The 20,050-nt window shown below is 37.8% G+C and overlaps 1 protein-coding gene across 1 annotated transcript in view; it reads left to right on the top strand.

Annotated features, from left to right (window-relative positions):
- Window positions 1-20,050, top strand: part of DCAF5 (DDB1 and CUL4 associated factor 5) — a 67,105-nt gene that overhangs the window by 12,046 nt on the left and 35,009 nt on the right. The window contains exons 2-5 of the mRNA XM_042813763.1: window positions 475-618; window positions 5,191-5,227; window positions 7,094-7,233; window positions 10,013-10,142. Of these exons, the coding sequence (XP_042669697.1) occupies window positions 475-618; window positions 5,191-5,227; window positions 7,094-7,233; window positions 10,013-10,142 (451 nt within the window). The remainder of the gene's footprint in view (window positions 1-474; window positions 619-5,190; window positions 5,228-7,093; window positions 7,234-10,012; window positions 10,143-20,050) is intronic.

A 20,050-nucleotide genomic window follows, 5' to 3' on the forward strand; every position in this document is an offset into this window, starting at 1 on the left:
CTTTTAAAAAACTGTTAGTGGAAATACAGCTGTTGGTTAGAGAGGGGGGAAAAAAAACTCCTGTTTCATGAGTAGCTTGGGCAATGCTGACAATAAGAAGTTGGTATGGAAGCATTCTGCCAACATGCATATGTTAGTTTAGCATGTAACTTATCTACAGCTTTCTGCAGAATTTTACATGCCAGTAAAACCCCAGGTCTCCAGGTTGCTATAGCTTGTCAGTATATATTGGCAGAATATCAGCTTTTTATTCCAGGCTTCCTGCTGATTTCTCTGCTATTGTTAATGTTAATTGAATACCCAGCTTCATGGTGTCTTTATATAAACTCTTATGTATCCAAATCATTACAAGGTGTGATAATTTCTTTTAATGCTGATTAGGGTTTCTTCCATGAGTAACTGCAAAATTAAATAACTTGCCTATCACAAATTTACATGTGTCTCAAACAGTAATGTTTCCTTCCTCTCCTCTAGGAGGTGATGACCGCCGGGTCTTACTTTGGCATATGGAAGAAGCCATCCACTCAAGAGTCAAACCAGTTCAGCTGAAAGGGGAGCATCACTCCAATATCTTCTGCCTAGCTTTCAACAGTGGCAATACAAAAGTGTTCTCTGGAGGTAAGAAGGAGCACCCTGATTTCACCAGAGTCTGCACTGTGGATACCTTAGTAGGATAGCCTCAGTGGGAGCCGAAAGTGAGATCCTGCCCCCATAGGAAAGGCCTTTTCCATAATCCCCTAGAATTCTGGAAGCTGGCGTTAATCATCAGGTCAAGGTTCTTTGGGCACAGGGAAGTCTTTAGCTAGCACAGCATTCTCAACTTTATCGTGTTTGTTTTTCTTTTCTTTCCCCAAATCCTGTTGTAAGGGCATTGTGTCACAAACTGTCATGAGAATCTTGGGTCCTGTCTTACACATACTTGTGCTGCAGGTTTTGAAACATCATCTTTGTCACTCCTTAACTGTGCTCAGAGCAGATCTTTCATACTGTCTGACACTCCAGATTGACCCTTAAAACAACTGTGCTGCTACTGATTATAATGTACCCTCAGCTGGCTGTTGCCATCTGTTGGCGGGTCACTTTTTCTCAGATCTCATTTCAGTCCCTACTGGGTAAGAGTCTGTCCTTGAGATTTGCTGGAATGTTAGAGTCTAAGTGACCTCTATATATTCATATTTTTTGAACATAAGTTCACATTTAACAGGAATTTTAATTCAGTCTTTAAGGAAAGTGGATGTGTACTTGTTCTAGGGTATTAGTCTGAGAGTAACCCTGCAGAGAAGGACCTGGGGATCCTCCTGGATGAAAAATTTAACACAAGCCAGCAGTGTGAACTTGCAGCTTGGAAAACAAATGGTATCCTGATTTCCATCAGAAGAGGGGTGGCCAGCAGGGACAGGGAGGTGATTGTCCCTCTCTACTCTGCCCTTGTGAGGCCTCATCTGGAGTACTGTGTCCACGTCTGGAGAGCCCCCAGTACAAGAAAGACAGGGAGCTGTTGGAGAGTGTCTGGAGAAGAGCCACAAAGATGATTGGGGGGCTGGAGCACCTTCCCTACAAAGAGGCTGAGGGAGCTGGGCTTGTTCAGCCTGGAGAAAAGAAAGCTGTGGGGTGACCTCACTGCAGCCTTTCAGTATCTAAAGGGAGCCTACAAACAGGAGGGGAATCAACTCTCTGAAAGGGTGGATAACTGCAGGACAAGAGGAAACGGTTTGAAGTTAGGTTGGATGTCAGGGGGAAGCTCTTTACAGAGAGAGTGGTGAGGTGCTGGAACAGGCTGCCCAGAGAGGTTGTGGATGCCCTGTCCTGGGAGGTGTTCAAGGCCAGGTTGAATGGGGCCCTAGGCAATCTAGTCTAGTATTAAATGGGGAGATTTGTGGCCCTGCATGTGGAGGGAGGTTGGAGATTCATGATCCTTGAGGTCTCTTCCAACCCTGGCCATCCTGTGATTCTGTGATAATCCCTAGAATTTAGGTTCATTTAACTCTCATTGCTTGGTTGTTTTTTGTTTGTTTGTTTTGTTTTGTTTTTTGTATTGGAGTAGGAAGAAGAGTTGAAATGAGAGGAAAAGAAGATTTAAGTACTTAAGGCTGTCAAAATGCAGTCGACATCCTTTTCTGTTGTACTTCACTTGTACATGATTATATGAAGGAATAGAGACTTTTATCTTCTGTCAGTATTTGTTAAATGTACAGTTAGACTTATTTTCGGATATTATCAGACCAGAGCATTTCTCTGCCTCTGTTAGCAAGATTTTTGAACTGAATATCAGTGCCTTAAATTGGTTTTCAGGATATGTAAATGGTGGAAACTTCCTCTCCTGTAATGATGTGTTAAAACCATAGTGCCCCTTAGAGGGGAAAAGGGTGAGAAGAAGAGGACATTAAAGCTTGAGATAGTGTCAAATTTCAGAGGTGAAATGATTCAGATGTATTGAAAGTTGAAGTAGAGAGGACCCCAATAATGTTGAATACTGATATGTCTTCTGATTCTTGAGACTGCTGTTTATTGTGAGAAACAGCAGTCAGCGCCATCCTTGAATGAGTTTTTGTTTGAGGCCTGCAGTTATTCCAATGAAATATTGCTAGAGGCTGTTTTATTTTAGTTTGAATTTAGACAAACGAAATATTATGTGAATATTCAGGAGATTGGCTGGCAGATGAACTGTGATAAATCTTACTGGAGCAACTGTGATGGTACTTTTCCATTTCTAAGTCAACCCTCTCTTCACTGGTGCAAGCTGTCAGATACCATTACCACAGCGGTTAACACCTGTAGTTATAGATTCATATAATTGATTATAGTGTATTATTGCTAAGATGCCAAATTAGATGAGCTGTGACAGCTGAGGCACAGACAAACTGACTGTTCTTATCTCTTTCTGCTTCTCCACATACACATGCTCCACCTCTGCCAGAAATTATTTCCATTGGAGGAGTCAGGAACTCTTTCAGCTGCTCCATCAAAATTCACAGAGATCATCTGCCAGGGCTGCAAGTCTGACTCTTGGATCCTCTGTAAAGAGTTGCTTTGCATGGCCTACATGTACCATCTGTTATCTCTCTGTCAGTAAAATGGGGCTAACTATATTTATTCACTCAAAAATGTTGATTTTTTTTTTTTTTTTTTTTTTTTTTTTTTTTTTTCAAAGGCCTGAAAGAAGTGCAGGTCCTAAAATCTGTTGATTCCCCCCTCTTCTATAAGTTGCTGAAGTTGGAGTTGGAATATAACTTCCATGATTTGACTACTACTGCTACAAAAAAATTAAAATTAAAATATAGAAACTGGCATGAAGGGCACATAACTTTATTCATTATGTAAATAATATTGCCAACAACTAATAGCTTAGAATCTGAGGAATTTTCAGTCAAAAAAACCCTTGACAATGAAGGAGAAAAGATTTTCTACATCAGGATAAATTGAATTCCATTCAAGGAATTTCAAGCATCCTTCCTTTGAAGGAGCGGCTGTGTAGCAGGCACCATATTAAGCTGCTTCAAAAATGGGCGTCTGGAACTGAGTGGATACTAGTTGCATGTGATCTCAAGAGAAAAAGACACCAAGGAAATTCCTGTCTCTTCTTGATCCATGAGCACTGGGAGCAGTGAAACTTCTTCCACAAGAAGTGGAAGATCTCTTATTAAACTACTTGGGATTTTTTTTTAATTATTTTTTTTTTAGTCCTAGGTATATGCAAAATTGAAATTACAGGGAAATAATTCTGACAGCTTAGGACACCTTAACTGTGCTCCTCTGTATGTAGTCTGCACTATTTCATACTCATAAGTATAACTGGAAGGAATGGCAGATACTTTCTGTCTTTTCAATCATTTTAGCTACTGTTATCAAAAGCAGAGGTGATATATAATAAAGTTGCATATAAAATTAAAAGGGAATCTTCTTAACTGGAGAAACTAGCCTACGTTTTTAATTGATGAAATACATAAACATTAGTGTAGTTTTACTAGGTATAAATTTTGCCTATAACATATAATGAACAGTTTCTGTTGCAATTAATGGTTAAAGGACACTTACCCATAAGTGACTCATTTTTTTTTATACCATAGAAAAGATGCAGTACTGCTACTGCAGTAATCCACGGCTGTTACAGTTTAATCAGGGCTTGTATAGAGAGCAAGTAGGTATAGAGAAGTCTGATGCCTCATTAGTCAGAGAGAAACTTTCTTGTATTTATTCTACTGGGGCAAATGAATTGAAAGATATATGGGATGAATGGAAATTGTGTCATATGAACACTTAAAAATCATAATTGGTAAAGTCTTGCACCTGAACTTCTGGCTTTAATATACACTGGAAAAGCTTCACAGCTTGATATCATAACTACAAAGACGTACTGAGCATAAAGACGTGTTTATTTTATTTCATTTTTTGTTGTTGTTTTTTGGTTGGTTTTGTTTCTATTCTTCTGAATAAAATATGTGTGTTTCTTGAATATTTTTAAACAGTTGGTGTCAAATTAGGTAAATTAATATTCAGTGCAGAAAGTGGGGGGGAAAAAAGTACTTTGCTGTCCCTTGAAAAGCACAGCAGAAGCCAGTGGAATTACTTCGTAGCTGTGATCTTATTCTGCATGCGATTAGTTTCCATTGTATTCAATGGAGGCAGTCAAAGAAAAATGACATGATTGTCTGCATACTTGGCTTGGTTTTCGTTAATACAAAAGAAATTACAATTCATGCTGTCACTTCGGGCCTTCTCAAAGGTTGCCAAACACTGAAGGCTGGCAGCGTGAGCTGGCGTCATTTGACGTGTGAGCCCAATGCATTTTGCTTATGGCACCTTTTTGCACCCTCCATTACTTTCTTAGGAAGCATCCTCTGAGCAGCGAGAAAGGTGCATTCAAAGGTGAGAGCTAAAGGTGTCCTGCTGCCTTGCAGTATATTCTTCGCTTTACTCAAGCTCAAACTGAATGAAGGATGAACAGTAGCACAGTTCAGTAGAAGTATTTGTTGAGCAGTAGAAAATTGAATGCATTGGTGCATTTGATTGTGACTGGAAATGTCACATGCAGCTTTTCATGAAACTGAGCGCAGGGCTGGCCACTTGGCAACAGCACTGATCTTTTCACTGCTTTGGTTTTAATTTCAAAATAGAAAAAAAAAAATTTCTCACCCTGATGTTTTTTAATCACTGAAGCATCACATTAACTGTTTGTATTTCTCTTTATAGGCAATGATGAGCAAGTTATACTCCATGATGTTGAAAGGTAAACAGTAAACACAATTCTTGTTTTTACTGCTTCATGAGCTGCACATTGGAGGAATTTATTTGGTTGTTGTTTTAATTTAATGGTGTGAGAGAAGAGCATCGTTTTGATTTAATCCTGAAACATGCATTTTATTTATCTAAATTCATATCTGGAATGAAGTGTTCTTCTCCTCATTTATTAGTTTAAGTATTTGGTTTCTGCATCATTTTGACCTTGGTAAGGAGAGTGATTATTGAATACATATGCCCTCCTACGGGCACCATAGCAGGTTTTACGTAGATTCAGAGCCAGATTAATCTGGCATATATACAAATATTCTGACACATAGCTGTGGTTGGTTTGTTTGTTTGTGCTGTGGTGTTTTGTTTGTTTTGTCCTTCCCCACCAGAAACAAAAACCCACGAAAAACAAAAACCCACAAAAAACCTCAATCAACCAAAAACAGTTGAAAATTGAGCCTTGATTACTCAAGACTAGGCTTATTTTTTGAAGAAGAAAATCTGTGAGTGAAAACTTTGATCTGTACTCATAACTTCTATAGGTTTAAGCATGACAACTGAAATAATGTGAACTCAAGAAAATCGAGTTTAACGAAAATGAACAGGAGGAGAGAAGTGAAAGAGCAGAGAAATATAAAACCTTAAACCTTTTTAAATTTCTTAAATCCTGGTTGATGTAATCTGGACATTCTTCTCGCTAGGTTATTCTGAATTCATTGTACATCTGTGTTCCATCATACATAGTATCTACTTCTCTTGTAAATCTTGGTTGAGAGTTGCACAAAGTAACTTTCCCTTGCTCTTCTAACGCTTTCTAATAATGCTGTTCTGTCTCCTTGTCAGTTGGCAGCTGTGCTTGTTTTAATTAAAGTGTCAGAATTTTAGATGCTGATGTTGTGATTTTTGAAGCTTCTACAAGAACTTTGTTGCTGACAATTTTCTGTATAAAATAGTTGTTCTACTCTTGCTTACATGTTAAAGCAAGTCTTTCTTTAATTTTGATGTATTTTTAATGTGCTTTTGTTATCAATTTGTTGTCTTTTTTTTTTCCTGTAACTGTGCTAAGTCTAGTTTTAATCTTATATATAGTTCTTCCCTATAAAGCTGTTTGCACGATCTTCTGAATGGAAGGAACCTTTATTTGTCTGACACTAATTCTAATTGACTTTTCCAGAAAGCTGCTCTATTGTCTTGCTTTATAACAGTGTTAATACTTAATCCATCAACTGCTTTTTCGTTCTTTAAAATGGCTGTTATTGTTTTTCTGGGCTTTTTGTTAATTGCCTATGGAATAAAATTAGATCTCTCACCAAGAGGAACAATTTACCGTATTGACAAAACACTGATTTTTGTATGATGTCGTTTTGGTGGAGTATCCAACAGATTCTATACAAAGTATATTCCCTAAAGGTTATTCCCCTGTGCCATGGCTGAAACTCTTGGTTGACTTATTTTTTTGTACTTCTTTCTGCTTTTCTACATGAGATAAAAGCATGGGTCTGATTTATCCTGGAGACCCAAGTAAGCCTGTTTGAAGAGTCAGCTGGAAAGTTGTTCTTTTGTGAACTTTGGCTGAACTTTTGGGTGATACAGAAGCCTGCATTAATGAATCAGCTTCTGTATTGTTTTCCTTACCAGTCTAAGCACTATAACTTGGTGCACAGGTCCTCAGACCTCTTTACCATTACCTCCTCCCAAGAATAATTGTTGCATGTCCTCTTGGTCACTCTACATGGCTTTTCACTGTGGTAGTTGTTGGTTTTTTTGTTTTTGTTTGGCTTACCCCAATTTAACATGAGGATCTTTATGTGAAAATGAGCCTTATCACTATTACCGTATAGGTAAAACTGTGTCTTTCTTCCAGCACCGAGACCTTGGATGTGTTTGCCCATGAAGATGCAGTGTACGGCCTTTCAGTGAGCCCAGTTAATGATAACATCTTTGCCAGTTCATCAGATGATGGCCGTGTTCTTATCTGGGATATCCGAGAGTCTTCTCACGGAGGTGAGATATTCAGAGAAAAGGATCGTGGATGTGGAAAGAACTTGGGATATGGACAAGGCAGGGAAAGCAAAAGCTATTTTTATCTGGATTATCAAAGCAGAGAATGTTGGAGAAGGGTGAAAATAATGCATAATTCTTGTGACTCGTTCTAGGTAAACTGTGGTTTTTGCAGTTCATTGTTACTGTCCTAAATCACCTCGTAAAGAACCTGCATGTAGCAAAGGGTAGCATAGAACTTGGTATGGAATAGGTTTTAACTTGAATTAATGAAGCAGTGTTACTTCAATAAAAAACATCTTGCAAAACTTGAAACCAATTAGGAAAGTGGGTCAGGTGATTGTTTTAGAACACTTGTTTTTGTATGTACCCTGGGATAAAAAATTTTTTTGGAAGTTTAAGAAGCTGTTATTTTCATTTGAAAAACTTTCCAAAGCTAATTATAGTTTTCCCCATTACACTAGGGTAATTTTGTGTGTTTTCTGGTTGCGTTGTGATGTGTAGGCAAAAAGTGACAGAGCAAAATCAGTTTATCTGGAAAAAAAAAATGTTCTTGCATTTATGTGGAAACTTAGAGCCCTTATGACATAACAACTAAGAAGCTTAATTTTTATACTTCAACCTTCATTTTCTAAAACAAAACGGAGTACTTTTGGTTTACATAGCAAACCTGCAGCTTCTCAAGACACTCAACAATCTGGGTGTTACTGGTTTGCTATGTTTTGTTTTTATTTTTTCTCCTGGAGAATCTCAATTTAGGTTTGTATTTACATATGTATTTACGTATTCCACAGGACTGGAATACTTCAGTATATGAATATGTCAGTAAATTAAGTTATGCATTCACTCCTTCCTAAAGAACACAAAGCTGATAATTTAAAACTGAGCAGTTTGCAGGCATATAGAATCTGGTCCCTTCCATCATAGCTAGAGTGGCATTTCTTCTGTAAGATGACTAAATACAATTGCCTCAGTTCATAGATTATGTTGGTCTTGCAAGGAAGTTGTTTGTGGCAGTTTGTTTCCATTTCTTAATGAGTCAAACTTGCTGTTTAGCTGAACTAGGTTTTTGGTTGGTTGTTGTTGTTGTTCTCAGAGCTAGTGAGTTTGATAACACATTGCGATTGTAATTCTTCACCTTTTTGCCTAGGAAGTGAGAGCTGGAACAATATTCTTTCTAGTCTTGTATCAGTCTTCTAGCCTTGTGACATGACTAGCTCTTTAATGACCAAGCACAAGCAGAACAAGGTCTTCCTTGATAAGCCTCACCAGAATACTCGCACTAGACTGCTTACTGATGCTCTCCCTATGCTGGATATATTGCCTTTGTACAAATAAAAATTAAGTGCATTACATCTAATTTTCTGAGTCTTACTGTGAATTCTGATTCTGCTGTGCAGTTGCTGTGCCCTTTTATCTCTGTCCCATCTGATAATTGTATTAATACTTCTGAAAAACAGCATGCACACTCAGGCGTGGGACATTTCATGAGAACGTCTACAATGTTTCTTCTCTGGATCATTCTCTGAAATGAGCTAGTAACTTTCCTCTTGCTCAGAAATCCCTCGCTGTTGCAGTGAAGTGATGTCTTCTCTTCAGCCACTTGCTTAGCCACCACACAACTCCCTTTGCCAATCCCAACTGCCTGTAGCTAAACTTATACCACATGTGAAATGTAGTCCTGATTACAACTGCCGTATTTTCCCTAAGTGAAAGGTCACTTGCTTTTTTAAAGGAAGAACTAAATTAGTCTGATGTGGCTGTTCTAACTGGTAAATCCAAGTCTCTCAGTTCATCCTCATTCTTCTATTTTTGTAATATCCAAGTGATCAGACCTGGCACTTAATGTGGCTTCCAAGTTAGAAATGGCAAAATGTTACTCACTGCATTCTCCTGAGCTCTGCATTATAAAGATCTGTTAGGAGGGCTGCCTATTGTTGACAGTTGGTGGAAGTGGACACTGCTTGAATTCATCTGTGTGAAACTGTTCAGTATTATAAGCTAATGCCTGATCTCATCTAAGTTTTTGAAATTGTAGGAACAATGTTTGCCCTTCTTTCCTACAATTAAACCTTTCTACTGCTTTACTCTTGCTGAGACTTTTAATGCAAATTCTGCACTGGTGGAAAATAGTGTGAAATAAATTTAGCTGTAGTATGTCTGGGGTTCTTTGAAGTAATGTCTTAGGTTCTTTGAACCCCCCTATTTTTCATTAAAGTGACTTAGAGCCTTGTTAGTTTGGCTGCTGTAATATCTCTTTAATTTGTCAGGCTGAAAGGCATCTTTTGATATGTGGTTGATATGTGGTTCCAGGCTATTTGAAATCCAATGTAAGCAATTGCTACTATATTTATAGTTTGGGTGATCATCAATGGCTGTGAAGGCTTCCAGACATACATGGTCTTTGCTAGGAAACTTTGAGAAGTCCCCCATATGATCCTTCTTAGGTGACCATGTGACCATGAACCTTAAGAAGACTCAAATGCTTTATTTTTTTATGTGGCTGTTTTTAAACTCAAAATTTCATAAGCAAAACAATGCCTTGAAATCCAGTATGAACCTTTCTGTATTCGTACGAAGTTAATGTGCACGTACGTAGGTGGATTTTAAAACCTCAGTTTTTATATTGCTTTGGATTTGTCAGCTTTAGAAGTTGTTTGAACATGTCTCTGTATCTTCAGATCTTGTTATACTGTTTCCATGCTGAGCTGCCAAACTCATTGCATCAAACAGTTGTATGCCTTGTTTGTTCTTATGTCTGAAATCACAACTTTTTCAACAGAGCCCTTCTGCTTGGCACACTACCCATCAGCCTTTCACAGCGTGATGTTTAATCCAGTAGAACCCAGATTACTGGCTACTGCCAACTCTAAGGAAGGTGTGGGACTCTGGGATATTCGTAGGCCTCAGAGGTAAGTTTTGGCTGTCCTGCTTTTAGGCCATGTAATGTTTTTCTCTTAAGTGATGCCACTATTTTTAAGTTGAAGCATACGGTAGTAAGAAAAAGATACAGAATGTATTTAACAGCAATGTTAGTAATGGTGAATTAAATTTTTTTACATAATTACACTTTTTTATGCATACTATCTAGTGTGGATTCCAAGTGGGGCTAGATCTTCAATGTTAAATGATGTTTTAGAAAGCTACCTGGCCCTGTCATTGCAGGATTAGTTCAGGCTGTTGTCAAGTTCTTGTTATGTATAGCATTGGCTTGAAATAAGAATAGAAGAAACCATGGTGGGATGCTACATGGCTTACAGTTTGTTTGTTTTTTTTTCTACCCAGCAATATTTGCAGTGGCTGGAGCTAGAGTCAGCTTTTTGCACAGCCTCTAAGAGTTTTATGACTTCCTAGACACCTGGATAATCAGTTTGGCTTCATAGGATTTTAAACAAATTTACATCTAAAAAGAATAAGTTTACAGTATGAAGTGTGGTTAGACTGGGTTCTAAAATGGACTTTGCAATGTCTGATACCAGAGTTACGTGTGTATTTTAAGCAAATAGTGCTCTTTTTTTTTTCTCCCTTAAAATATATATATATATATATTTACAACTCTTATGTCTGCAAATTCCCAGTTACGAATGGAAACAGATTAATTACAATGAAGTGAAAAGAAAGGAAATCTGTAGTTTTTACAATACAGTAGGCTCAACAATTTAAAATGTTCCATCGAATACACTGGACTTTCTGTTTATCAGCAAACTTCATGGAATACCTAGATGTGTATCACTAAAAATAATTGGTGAGTTTGTACTGTACAGAGAGAAAAAGCAATATCATATGGAGTTACTTGTAACTGGCTTAGAAAAAATCCAAAATGTTTAGACATCCATTACAACAGCAACCAAATAATGGTTTCGGGGGATTTTATTATTCCTAAACTGTAAACATTAATGGTTTGAGTTGAGTTTTGTTTGTAAACTAGAATCAAAACTTGATTGCTGATGCTGGTGACTCTAAAACTCCTTCATTTGTAAATTTTGCCAGCGTTCCTGGTACCAGCTGTTGTGCATTCTGCTATTGCGTTAAGTTTGATTAAATTAACTAGAAGAAAGGTGCTAGATCAAGCCAAATATAAAATAATTATAATGTAATCAAATTGGTAATGCTTATTAGCACGCAGTTTGTATTTCTTCAGGTTTAGCACATGTATGAAAGACTTCTTCTGATAAATCTGAATTCTGATGTCTTTTCTTTGAATGATGAAGGGGGTGATGAAAGTTTACCTTAAGCCTTCAGCCTGAGGTTATAACTTTGAATAAATTAAATGGGTGTAAGTTTGTATGCATATGTTCGATGGACAAGAACTACTTTCTTCTGAGTCTTAATCTAATCAAAGTAAATCTTTCCAATTAAAAATCTAAGTGCTGGCAGTGACACACCATACCTTGTAACAACTGTGCTGAAGTTCCTGGGTGGGTAGGTCGTGCTGCTTTTTGGAATGTTTAGAGGAATGTTTGTAACACCTCACTTTAGAGGTGGATGTACACAACATGTAGTGTGCAGCTGATTCTTAACACTGAATTGACAGCATTTGTACATGCCAAGTATGTACAGTCTCTTGTGACTAATGGGCATCATGCCTGTAGCCTTCTACATGTCTGAGAAATTGCAAAAAGAATAGTAAGTGCCATTCTTACATTAAGTGATATTTGGAGTCTCGGACTGAGCAAGCTGTAAATTAATGCAGGTGAAAAGAGTTTACTTTCAGCTGTCATCTTCTGGGATGGGCATCAGCTTTCCTCCTTTGCATGACAGAGATGCCCAAAACATGTTGAAAAGGGTATCTTTTGGTGGTAGAAAAGACAATGGCGTATGGTGCTGTGCTGTCATTACAATTTGCTTCCAAGAAACTCTTAAGGAGGAGGAATCTTTGGAATGGGCTGTCCATCTTATGCTGGTTGTCTGCCAAAGCCAAGTCCTCAGATTTAACTAAATTGAATTATCTGCTGATGTAGTTTATTATCGTGGAATTTTTGATTTATAACATATTTGGAGCCAATTCACCTTGTCTTGTAAGGAAACAATTTTATAACGTATAGATCAGTTAAGATATAATCCTCATTCCAAACATAATGTCAAATGGAAGCCAAAATTCAGATTTTTGTTTTCAGCTCTTAATTTATTACCATCTCTTCTAGAGAAAATATGCTGTGAACTTGATAGTTTTTTATTTATTTCTAAATATAATTAAGAGTGAAGAAACCCACATGGTGCTGTAAGTACTTGAGATAAACTTTACACAGAACTGGAGTTGCTATGCGAGTCAATTTTCATCTATTTTCTCTACAAGTGGTAATACTGAAAGATGCAAAATGTAATTTCAGGTAAGATAAGTTCCAAAAGCCTTTTGATGGATAAGAAATTTTATAGGGATAAGGGGCTAAACAGCCCTGAAGTTCTCCATAATATCAGAATAAACAGGAAGCTGCTTGTGTAAGTGCATGCCAGAATACTAGCACAGCAAGAAGGGTTACTGCATCAGCTGCTTTTCTTGTTGTCAAGAGTTTGCTAATGGTAGAAATTCTCTACTTTGTTGTTGTTGTTTTATAGAAATATCTAAGAAAATGTAATGCTATGTAAGGTGTGGGAAGGAAGAATGATCACATTCTAATGACTTTCTGCAACTGCAGAAATAGGGTTTATGCACCTGGAAGTAGGGAGTTCTCCACTTACTGTAACCAAAACTAAAATAACATCCACAAATAACCCTTGGATGCCACATGGATGAAACTGCAATATATAGAGGTCACTCTGAAAGTAATGCCTCTTATATTCCATAGAATTCCTTGCATATTCTTTCCATAGAAACTATAAGAGCTACAAAGAGTACAATAACGCTGTTTGGTAGAGCAAATTCTCAGCTACGAAACACTGATCTTGCTATCTTGCTGCCCAAGGCAGGTTAACTTTGCATTTTTCAAAGCTCGCTCACAGCTTGGTGTCTCTTCTTCTGTCTCAGGTAATCTTAGTGCAACAGCCGAGAATCTTTACCATCCCTGCTCCAGCATTAATAGGATCTGAATGTGGTGGGCTGGCTTATCAAAGGCAGTGTGATGCATCTTAAAATGGAACTCATGGAATTCTAGCATGATTTTGAGTTGACTGATTCTTCAAATACTGTCTTTCCTTTTTTTTAAAGTATGCTAGTATTGCTGTTTATTCACGTGCAAGTTAAACTACAAGCAACTGTTTAGTTTCATCTTTTAAAATCAAGCTGAAGAGCTTAAAGATGTTCTTAATTAGTGAAGCTGTTGTAAGGCGCTCACACCACTTGATGGCGCCTAGAAGCTGTGCAAGAAAGCCACTTCTGTGTATCACAAAAAATACATTGTGGATATGTATTGCTACAGAATTGCTGAGGTCAACTCAGCAAATCAGTTTACAAACCTATTTCAAGCAGTAATATTACTCAAGGTATTTTTTTCTTACTCCCATATCTTTTTTTATTTTTCTCCTTCACACAGCTCCGTGGCCTTTTGTCTTTTTATTTTATTTATTTTCTGGAGTCAAAGCTGTGTGGTTTTTTTTGTCCCTCCCCTGGAATGGCCCAGTGATTAGCAGAGGTGATGGGAAAGAGTATTCTTTCTTCTGTGCTAATAGCTTTATTAGGCTAAAATGCAAGAATCTCTCTACCCATATTAATCTGGGGAAGTAGAAGTCTTGCAAGGGTTGATGCTGGATTGACATACTGATGTGTAACTGGAAAAGGTAGGTGAACTTTAGGGTTCACAAGCCCTTTTTTAGGTATGGAAAAGAAGCAGTAGCTCTTGGAACTATGTAAATTATAGCCTAGTTCTTCAGAGTTTAGTTAGATGCTCATCAAGCAGACCATCTTTGCAAAAGAGGGCTGGGCATTAGAGGTTTGTGGTGGTAGTGGGTGGGAGTACAAGAAGGAGGGAAGAAAGGGAGATGATGGGCATTTGCTGTTTTGCCTGTGCTACAGGTGGTGTATTTCACCTGTGGAACAGAAAAGAGTGTTGAGAACTTGTGTAGTGGCAGGGAAGATATTAAAGGCTGTAAAACCATCATTGTAATCGACTCCTCAGGTATAGATCTCCAGCAGTTATCAGTTTTAGCTTTCAGGCTCATACCTGGTCCTGGTATGACTCTTGACTCTTTAAAGATGATGTCAGAAGAACAAAGCATGTACATGAACATTCCTTAGAAAATGGCTGCTAAGTGTCATTAGCCTTTCTAGCTTACCTTCTGGATCTCGCTCTAGCTGTCACCTAGTTTGATCTGTGTGCTGCCAAGATGTCTGCTATGTTGACTGAAATATAGTGAGCTTCTGGATTTGCAAATGTGGGATCCAGTTGTTGATGGTTGTGCTACAGGAGATGTTAGTCCAGGGGTAGCCATGAGCATTGCTTCTGACAGCGAGGCTTGGGGTTGTTAGGAGGATAAAATTGAGTGGGAATCTTTGTTCAAAGCAATGTCTTTGGTTGTATTTGTTTTATCCTTACAGATTTTTAATCTTTGGGATGACAGGAATTTGTGATGGTTTAAGGTTTTTCTTTGACAATTTTGCATTTTGACCCTGCATGTAAAGCAAGGAAGCCTGTGATGCTACTGATCAATTGTAATCCCAACACATGCGCATTACCAAAGCTCCTGTGGATGGAGAAGAAGCCCTCTCTCTATTGCTGAATCTTCAGCTACCTGTTTGAATTATTTCAGTGCAGTAATAACGTGCTGTGTGTTGCTGCTTTGAGACCTCTGCCAGTCCTGTTCTGAGCAGAGCACTATAGCAATGAGTGGAGAAAAATGTGTGTTTCTTGGCAACCATTTTTCCTTGTCAAGCTTAACAGTTCATTTGTTTCCCTTCTCAGTTGAAACATTTTTTTACAAATTTTGATTCATTTTGTACTGCCTAAAGTAACTAATTTAGCTAGGTTAGAACATCAATTTTAAATTCTCTTTAGGCACTTAAGGGTATAGATCAACTATACCACTTCAAATAGTTAAGTAGTTATTTATCCTCGCTCACAGTGCAGGAAATAGAACTTGCCTGCATTTGTAGAATCCTGATCTGATTTGCTTCTGTGTTACTGAGGCAGCTCGACTGATTTTTTTTTTTGTGTCCCAGCCTGGAATTTGAAGATTTCCTGACCAGTTCCAATGTAGTGTACTTGCCCCAAATGACACAGAAAGTAAACATAGATTTTCCCCCACCTCTCCCTCCATTTGTTTTCTATTATTTCTTTAAGACCTTATTTTGTTACAGAAAGTGAATTTATCATTGAAGTTTCTGAAGAATTATTCTTTTATGGAAATCTTTGGAATGTTTGAAGGAACTGTTGAATGGTTATGGTATGGTATCTTAATGGGATGCTTTTTGGATTTGTTTTCCTCATTGCAATCATAAATAAATCTCCAAACTGTTTGCCACAGATTCTAGGCAAAATCAGATGACAAATTCCCCTTTTTAGGAGTGGGGCAGTAAAGGAAAAAGGGAGAACTTTCAAATATACCTTTTTGACTTTAACAAGGAAAAACGGTTACAATTATTAAAGCTTTATGTGAGTGATATCTCTGCTGAGCAGATCACTTTTCTGCACTTGCATTCTTCATGGTTGCCACTTTGAGCCAGTAGAGTCTTGACTACCATTTAATGATTTAATGTTCCCAGATGATTTGTATTCCAAAACTCAAGCTGATCAACTAATGGTTTTGTGTTTTTTTTGTTTGTTTTTTTTTAAAGAGTAATTGTTGGTAGTTCAGCTTTAAATTCTTCGGTGTTGTTCTCAAACACTTTCTCACACAATCTATACTCAGTTCTGCAAGGTGCTATTTCTGGCCAGGGTGAGTAATAGCCTGTAGAATTCAGAGATCAGAAAAAGAGAATAATTATGAGATGATTTAAATGGTTTGCTTGTGATAGTGGACAGTTGTTCTTTATTTTGTGTTGTCTGTTTTCTCGTTTTTAATCTGGCTAAATGTTTTTTTTCTTTTCTTGCAAAACTATTTCATTACTAGATCTTATTTATTACTTAAATTATAGTAACACCTAGAGAATTCAAGTGGAATGAGAATAGGGCACTTTTGTGCCTGCTGACTCACATCTGCAGTGAGGGCAAGGATAGGCTGGTGAGAATGTTTGCGAACAGGTCTGTAATAAGACTAAAACACTAAGGAGAGCTGTATGAGGATCAGAAATACTCAAGCAAACAGGTTGTTGTCATATCCTAATGAATGCTTAATTGCTATAGTAGCCTTAAGCCCTGGAAGGATAAAAGTAGTGCAGATGAGGGGGCAGTACTTTACGCTTGTGCTCTGTCATCCTATTGAAAATAATGAAATTCTGCAGGTTGTGGGTTTTTGTTTGTTTTTATGACTGAAGGTAGAATAAAGGAAAATGATGCTTTCTGGAGAATTGCCGAAGACCACTGATGAAGCAACATTAGTGTTCAGCTGCTCAACTACATAATAAGGGTTAAACCACACAAGCATTTGCTGTTACGAGGTCTGGCTGCTCTGAATACGTAGATGTGTTGATGTCTGACGTTCATAAAGTTCCAGATTCCGAAGTTAATTATCAGATAAGAATTGCCCTTATTTAAATAATAATAATTATTGCCCTCTTGGCTTGAAGGGAAAGGTGAAACTTTTGTTCACTTTAAAGTTTGCCAAGCACAGAAATTTACTGATGTTGGAGATTCCTTTTTTATATTAATTTACATGTTCCTGAGCCCAACAGTAAAGATTAGAAAGAATGACATGTTCTTGAACATACAGGATCTTCACCCTAAATTCCCCACTTTTCCAGTCTTGGTGGATGCATGTGATTTTACTTGTGTATACTTTCTGAAGATAAGCCCCTCCTTTGTCTGCTAGTGTGATCACTCTATTTTAGATGCCCATCAGATTGGTCAGGCATGATCTGCACCTGGTGAAGCTGTGCTGGCTGCCTTAGATTGGGCTCTTCCTAAGTGTTTGCCCCAGATTAAGTAAGAACTGTGTGGGTTTCTATACATGCACAGAATTTTTCTTCCCTAACTAAAAGCCCAAACCTTTCTGCATTTTTCCAACACTGTATTCCAAGATATTTTTTTTTTTTAAGTTTCTCAATATAGTGGTTACAGAAATGCTGACAAACACACTTGTATGCAATCATATGTATTAGTTACAAGCATTCAACACATTTTTTTCCTTTTAAGGTCATTCTTTCATTAAGTTAGCATCACACACTGCTGTTTATGATTCCAGCACTTTCTCACTTCCTTCCTTCCTTCCTTCCTTCTCTCTCTTATTTCCCAAGTACAGTGTCTGTACTGCAGTTCATTGTTGCATTTGTAGCCTATCAAGAAAAACTACTCAATCATTGTATTTAATGGTGCTATTTAATTCAGTCATGCATACATTTTTTAATTCTACCTGGACACTGATCTTTCAATTCTATTCGTGACCACTGTCTGTCAAACTAACTCTTGAATAGTCTGGATTAAACTTATGTTGCCAGTCAGGCAACTGACCTTCCAAAAAAGGATTAATTACTTTATTTATTTATTTTAAGGTAGGGGAGAGGAGGAGAGGGAAACTCCTGTTTCAGGTATAGTCTTTTCCTGCAGAGGAAATGTTTAAGTGATGCAAATTCTGACTTCGGTGAGACTGCTGCTTACCTTGCCCCACAGGCTGCCAGTAGAAATGGATTTATTTACATTAGTAGTGCTACTATTGGATTGAAAGCCTTCCATTGTTTGGCTGAGCTGGTGTTTAGTTAACAGTTGAGTGCTGTCTGCATCCAGCAGATCTGGCTGTGGAAATGGACAGTTGTATGCAATATGGTCATTCTCTCCCTCCTCAGCCTCCCTCCAGCACCAACACGTGTTTGGACTGTAATGTTCCATCTGTGGACTAAACATTTCTCTTAATCGCACAAGATGGCTTTTTGGAATTTGGAAATGTGCTCATCTCTTTCTATGTTGATTCCTGAGCTGGTAAGCAAACGTTAACATTCCACAGCTACCTGGGCGAACCAAATTTGGAAGAAGTCTAATGCCAGGAGAAGCCTGGGAGTGGTGCGTGAAGGTGATGCCTGTGGCACAGAGTGGGTGCTGCCCATCTTGCTCAGGCATGCCCTTTTAGGATTGCCCTCAGACTTTTCAGCTACTGTCCCAGTCTGGGTCTTTAGGATGAGTGTTTTGCTTTTAGTCTGACATGTCAGATGTGCTTTTTGTAACTGCAAAAAGGTGTTGATTTCTTTGTGGGGACATGAAATAAAGAGCAGGCAGAAGTGGTAGTTCTAACATGAAGAATGTATCCAAGCACGTCTGCAGTGGCCCACCTAGTCCTGACAGAAAAAGATCCTGAAGTAACACTGACTAAAGGTATGAAGTGGCATCGTGATGCCATCTGAAAAGTGCCACCATTGAATTTTACCACTGAACATGCTGAAGTACAGCTTTTTCCTCCTCTCCCTACTGCTTCCTCGACAAAGTGCTGCCTTGGTTCTGGTTTTAATTCATTGCAGACTGAGTATACTCTTGAGTATTAATAAGTATTAGTAACAGTTTTAATTCTGTAAGAATAACATAACTTTACCCAGCTTCTTTCTTGGATATTCTTTCTTTCTTTTTTCCTGCAGTTTTAACAGAGACAAAATATACTAGAAGATGTCTTAGGAATATATTTTTTTTCTGAAGCCAGAATGATTGTTCTGTAATCAACTATATTTATAATGGAAGATCATTAGCACCTCCATTCTAGATACCTAATCTGTGCAGCACGGAGTAAAATACAGAGGCAGAGAGATGTCAAAAGATGCATGAACTCAGTTTGTGAGTTGGGCTCCTAGCTCTTTCACCAGTATGGACCCGTGAGTTATTTTCTCCATCATACTTCTAACCACATTTCTCAGACATTCTCTCTTAAGATTAGCAATTGAACAAATACTTCTGCTATGTTTGGTCAGGAAATTAATGTCTGGGGGGGGAGAGGGGGAGGTTAGTGTCATTTTTTTTTCTCTTCATCCTCACTTAACTACATACTGCCTCTTTGTCATAGCTTGTTAAAAGCAAACACTTTAATGAGCTCTGGTTGAAAAGTTGGGTTACAGAGAGGCAGACAGGAGCAAGCAGAACACAGCAGGTTGGGAAAAACAGAGAACTCTTGTTTTGTGCTTAGTGAAGGAAAAAAAAGTCTGATTCTGGAGACAGAATTGAGACAAGTGAAGAAAGCAGTCAGCATGTTGCTCTTGTATGTGAGTGCTAATTGCCTATTTTAACATTTCTTTATCAGCCTTTATCAGTCTTTTTTTTAATCTGTGGTTTTTATCTATTTTTTTTTTTCTTTAAGGCAAATATTGTGCTCAAGGACAGCTCAAATTATTTCCATTACATGTGTGGCTGAGCTGTGTGAAGTAGGCAAAACTATCAGCCTTTTGAGGGGTCTTAACTATGTAACTTCATAATACTTGGCTTCTCATATTTGTACATGATCATAATTTCTGAAGTTCTGCTCTTTTTCACTTCAGTTAATTTCAGTGGTATAATGTTCTTTTAGAGCTTTATTTCACAGAAGTTACTGAAACATGATACAAAATTCTACTTCAAGAAGTGTTTTATTTGATAGCTTAGGCTGCTGTAGGAGCCTAATAAAAACATCTATGTGCAGAATGGAAGCTAGTTTAGTATTACACTGCTATTACTATAAAATATAATCTCAGAATATTTCAAACCAGAAATAATAATAGTAACCATGGCAATTTCACTTAGAGGTTTGGAAGGATGGGGTATCTGGTAATCTTGCTCATCTACGTGAGATGCAGTTAGGGCTGAGAAAGAGAACTGGTGGTGAGGAAAAGGGCTTGGGTTTG

Source organism: Centrocercus urophasianus, unplaced genomic scaffold (genome assembly GCF_019232065.1).
Source record: "Centrocercus urophasianus isolate 14NV4802_14NV808 unplaced genomic scaffold, USGS_Curo_1.0 seq_14, whole genome shotgun sequence".
NCBI classification, from domain to species: Eukaryota; Metazoa; Chordata; class Aves; order Galliformes; family Phasianidae; genus Centrocercus; species Centrocercus urophasianus.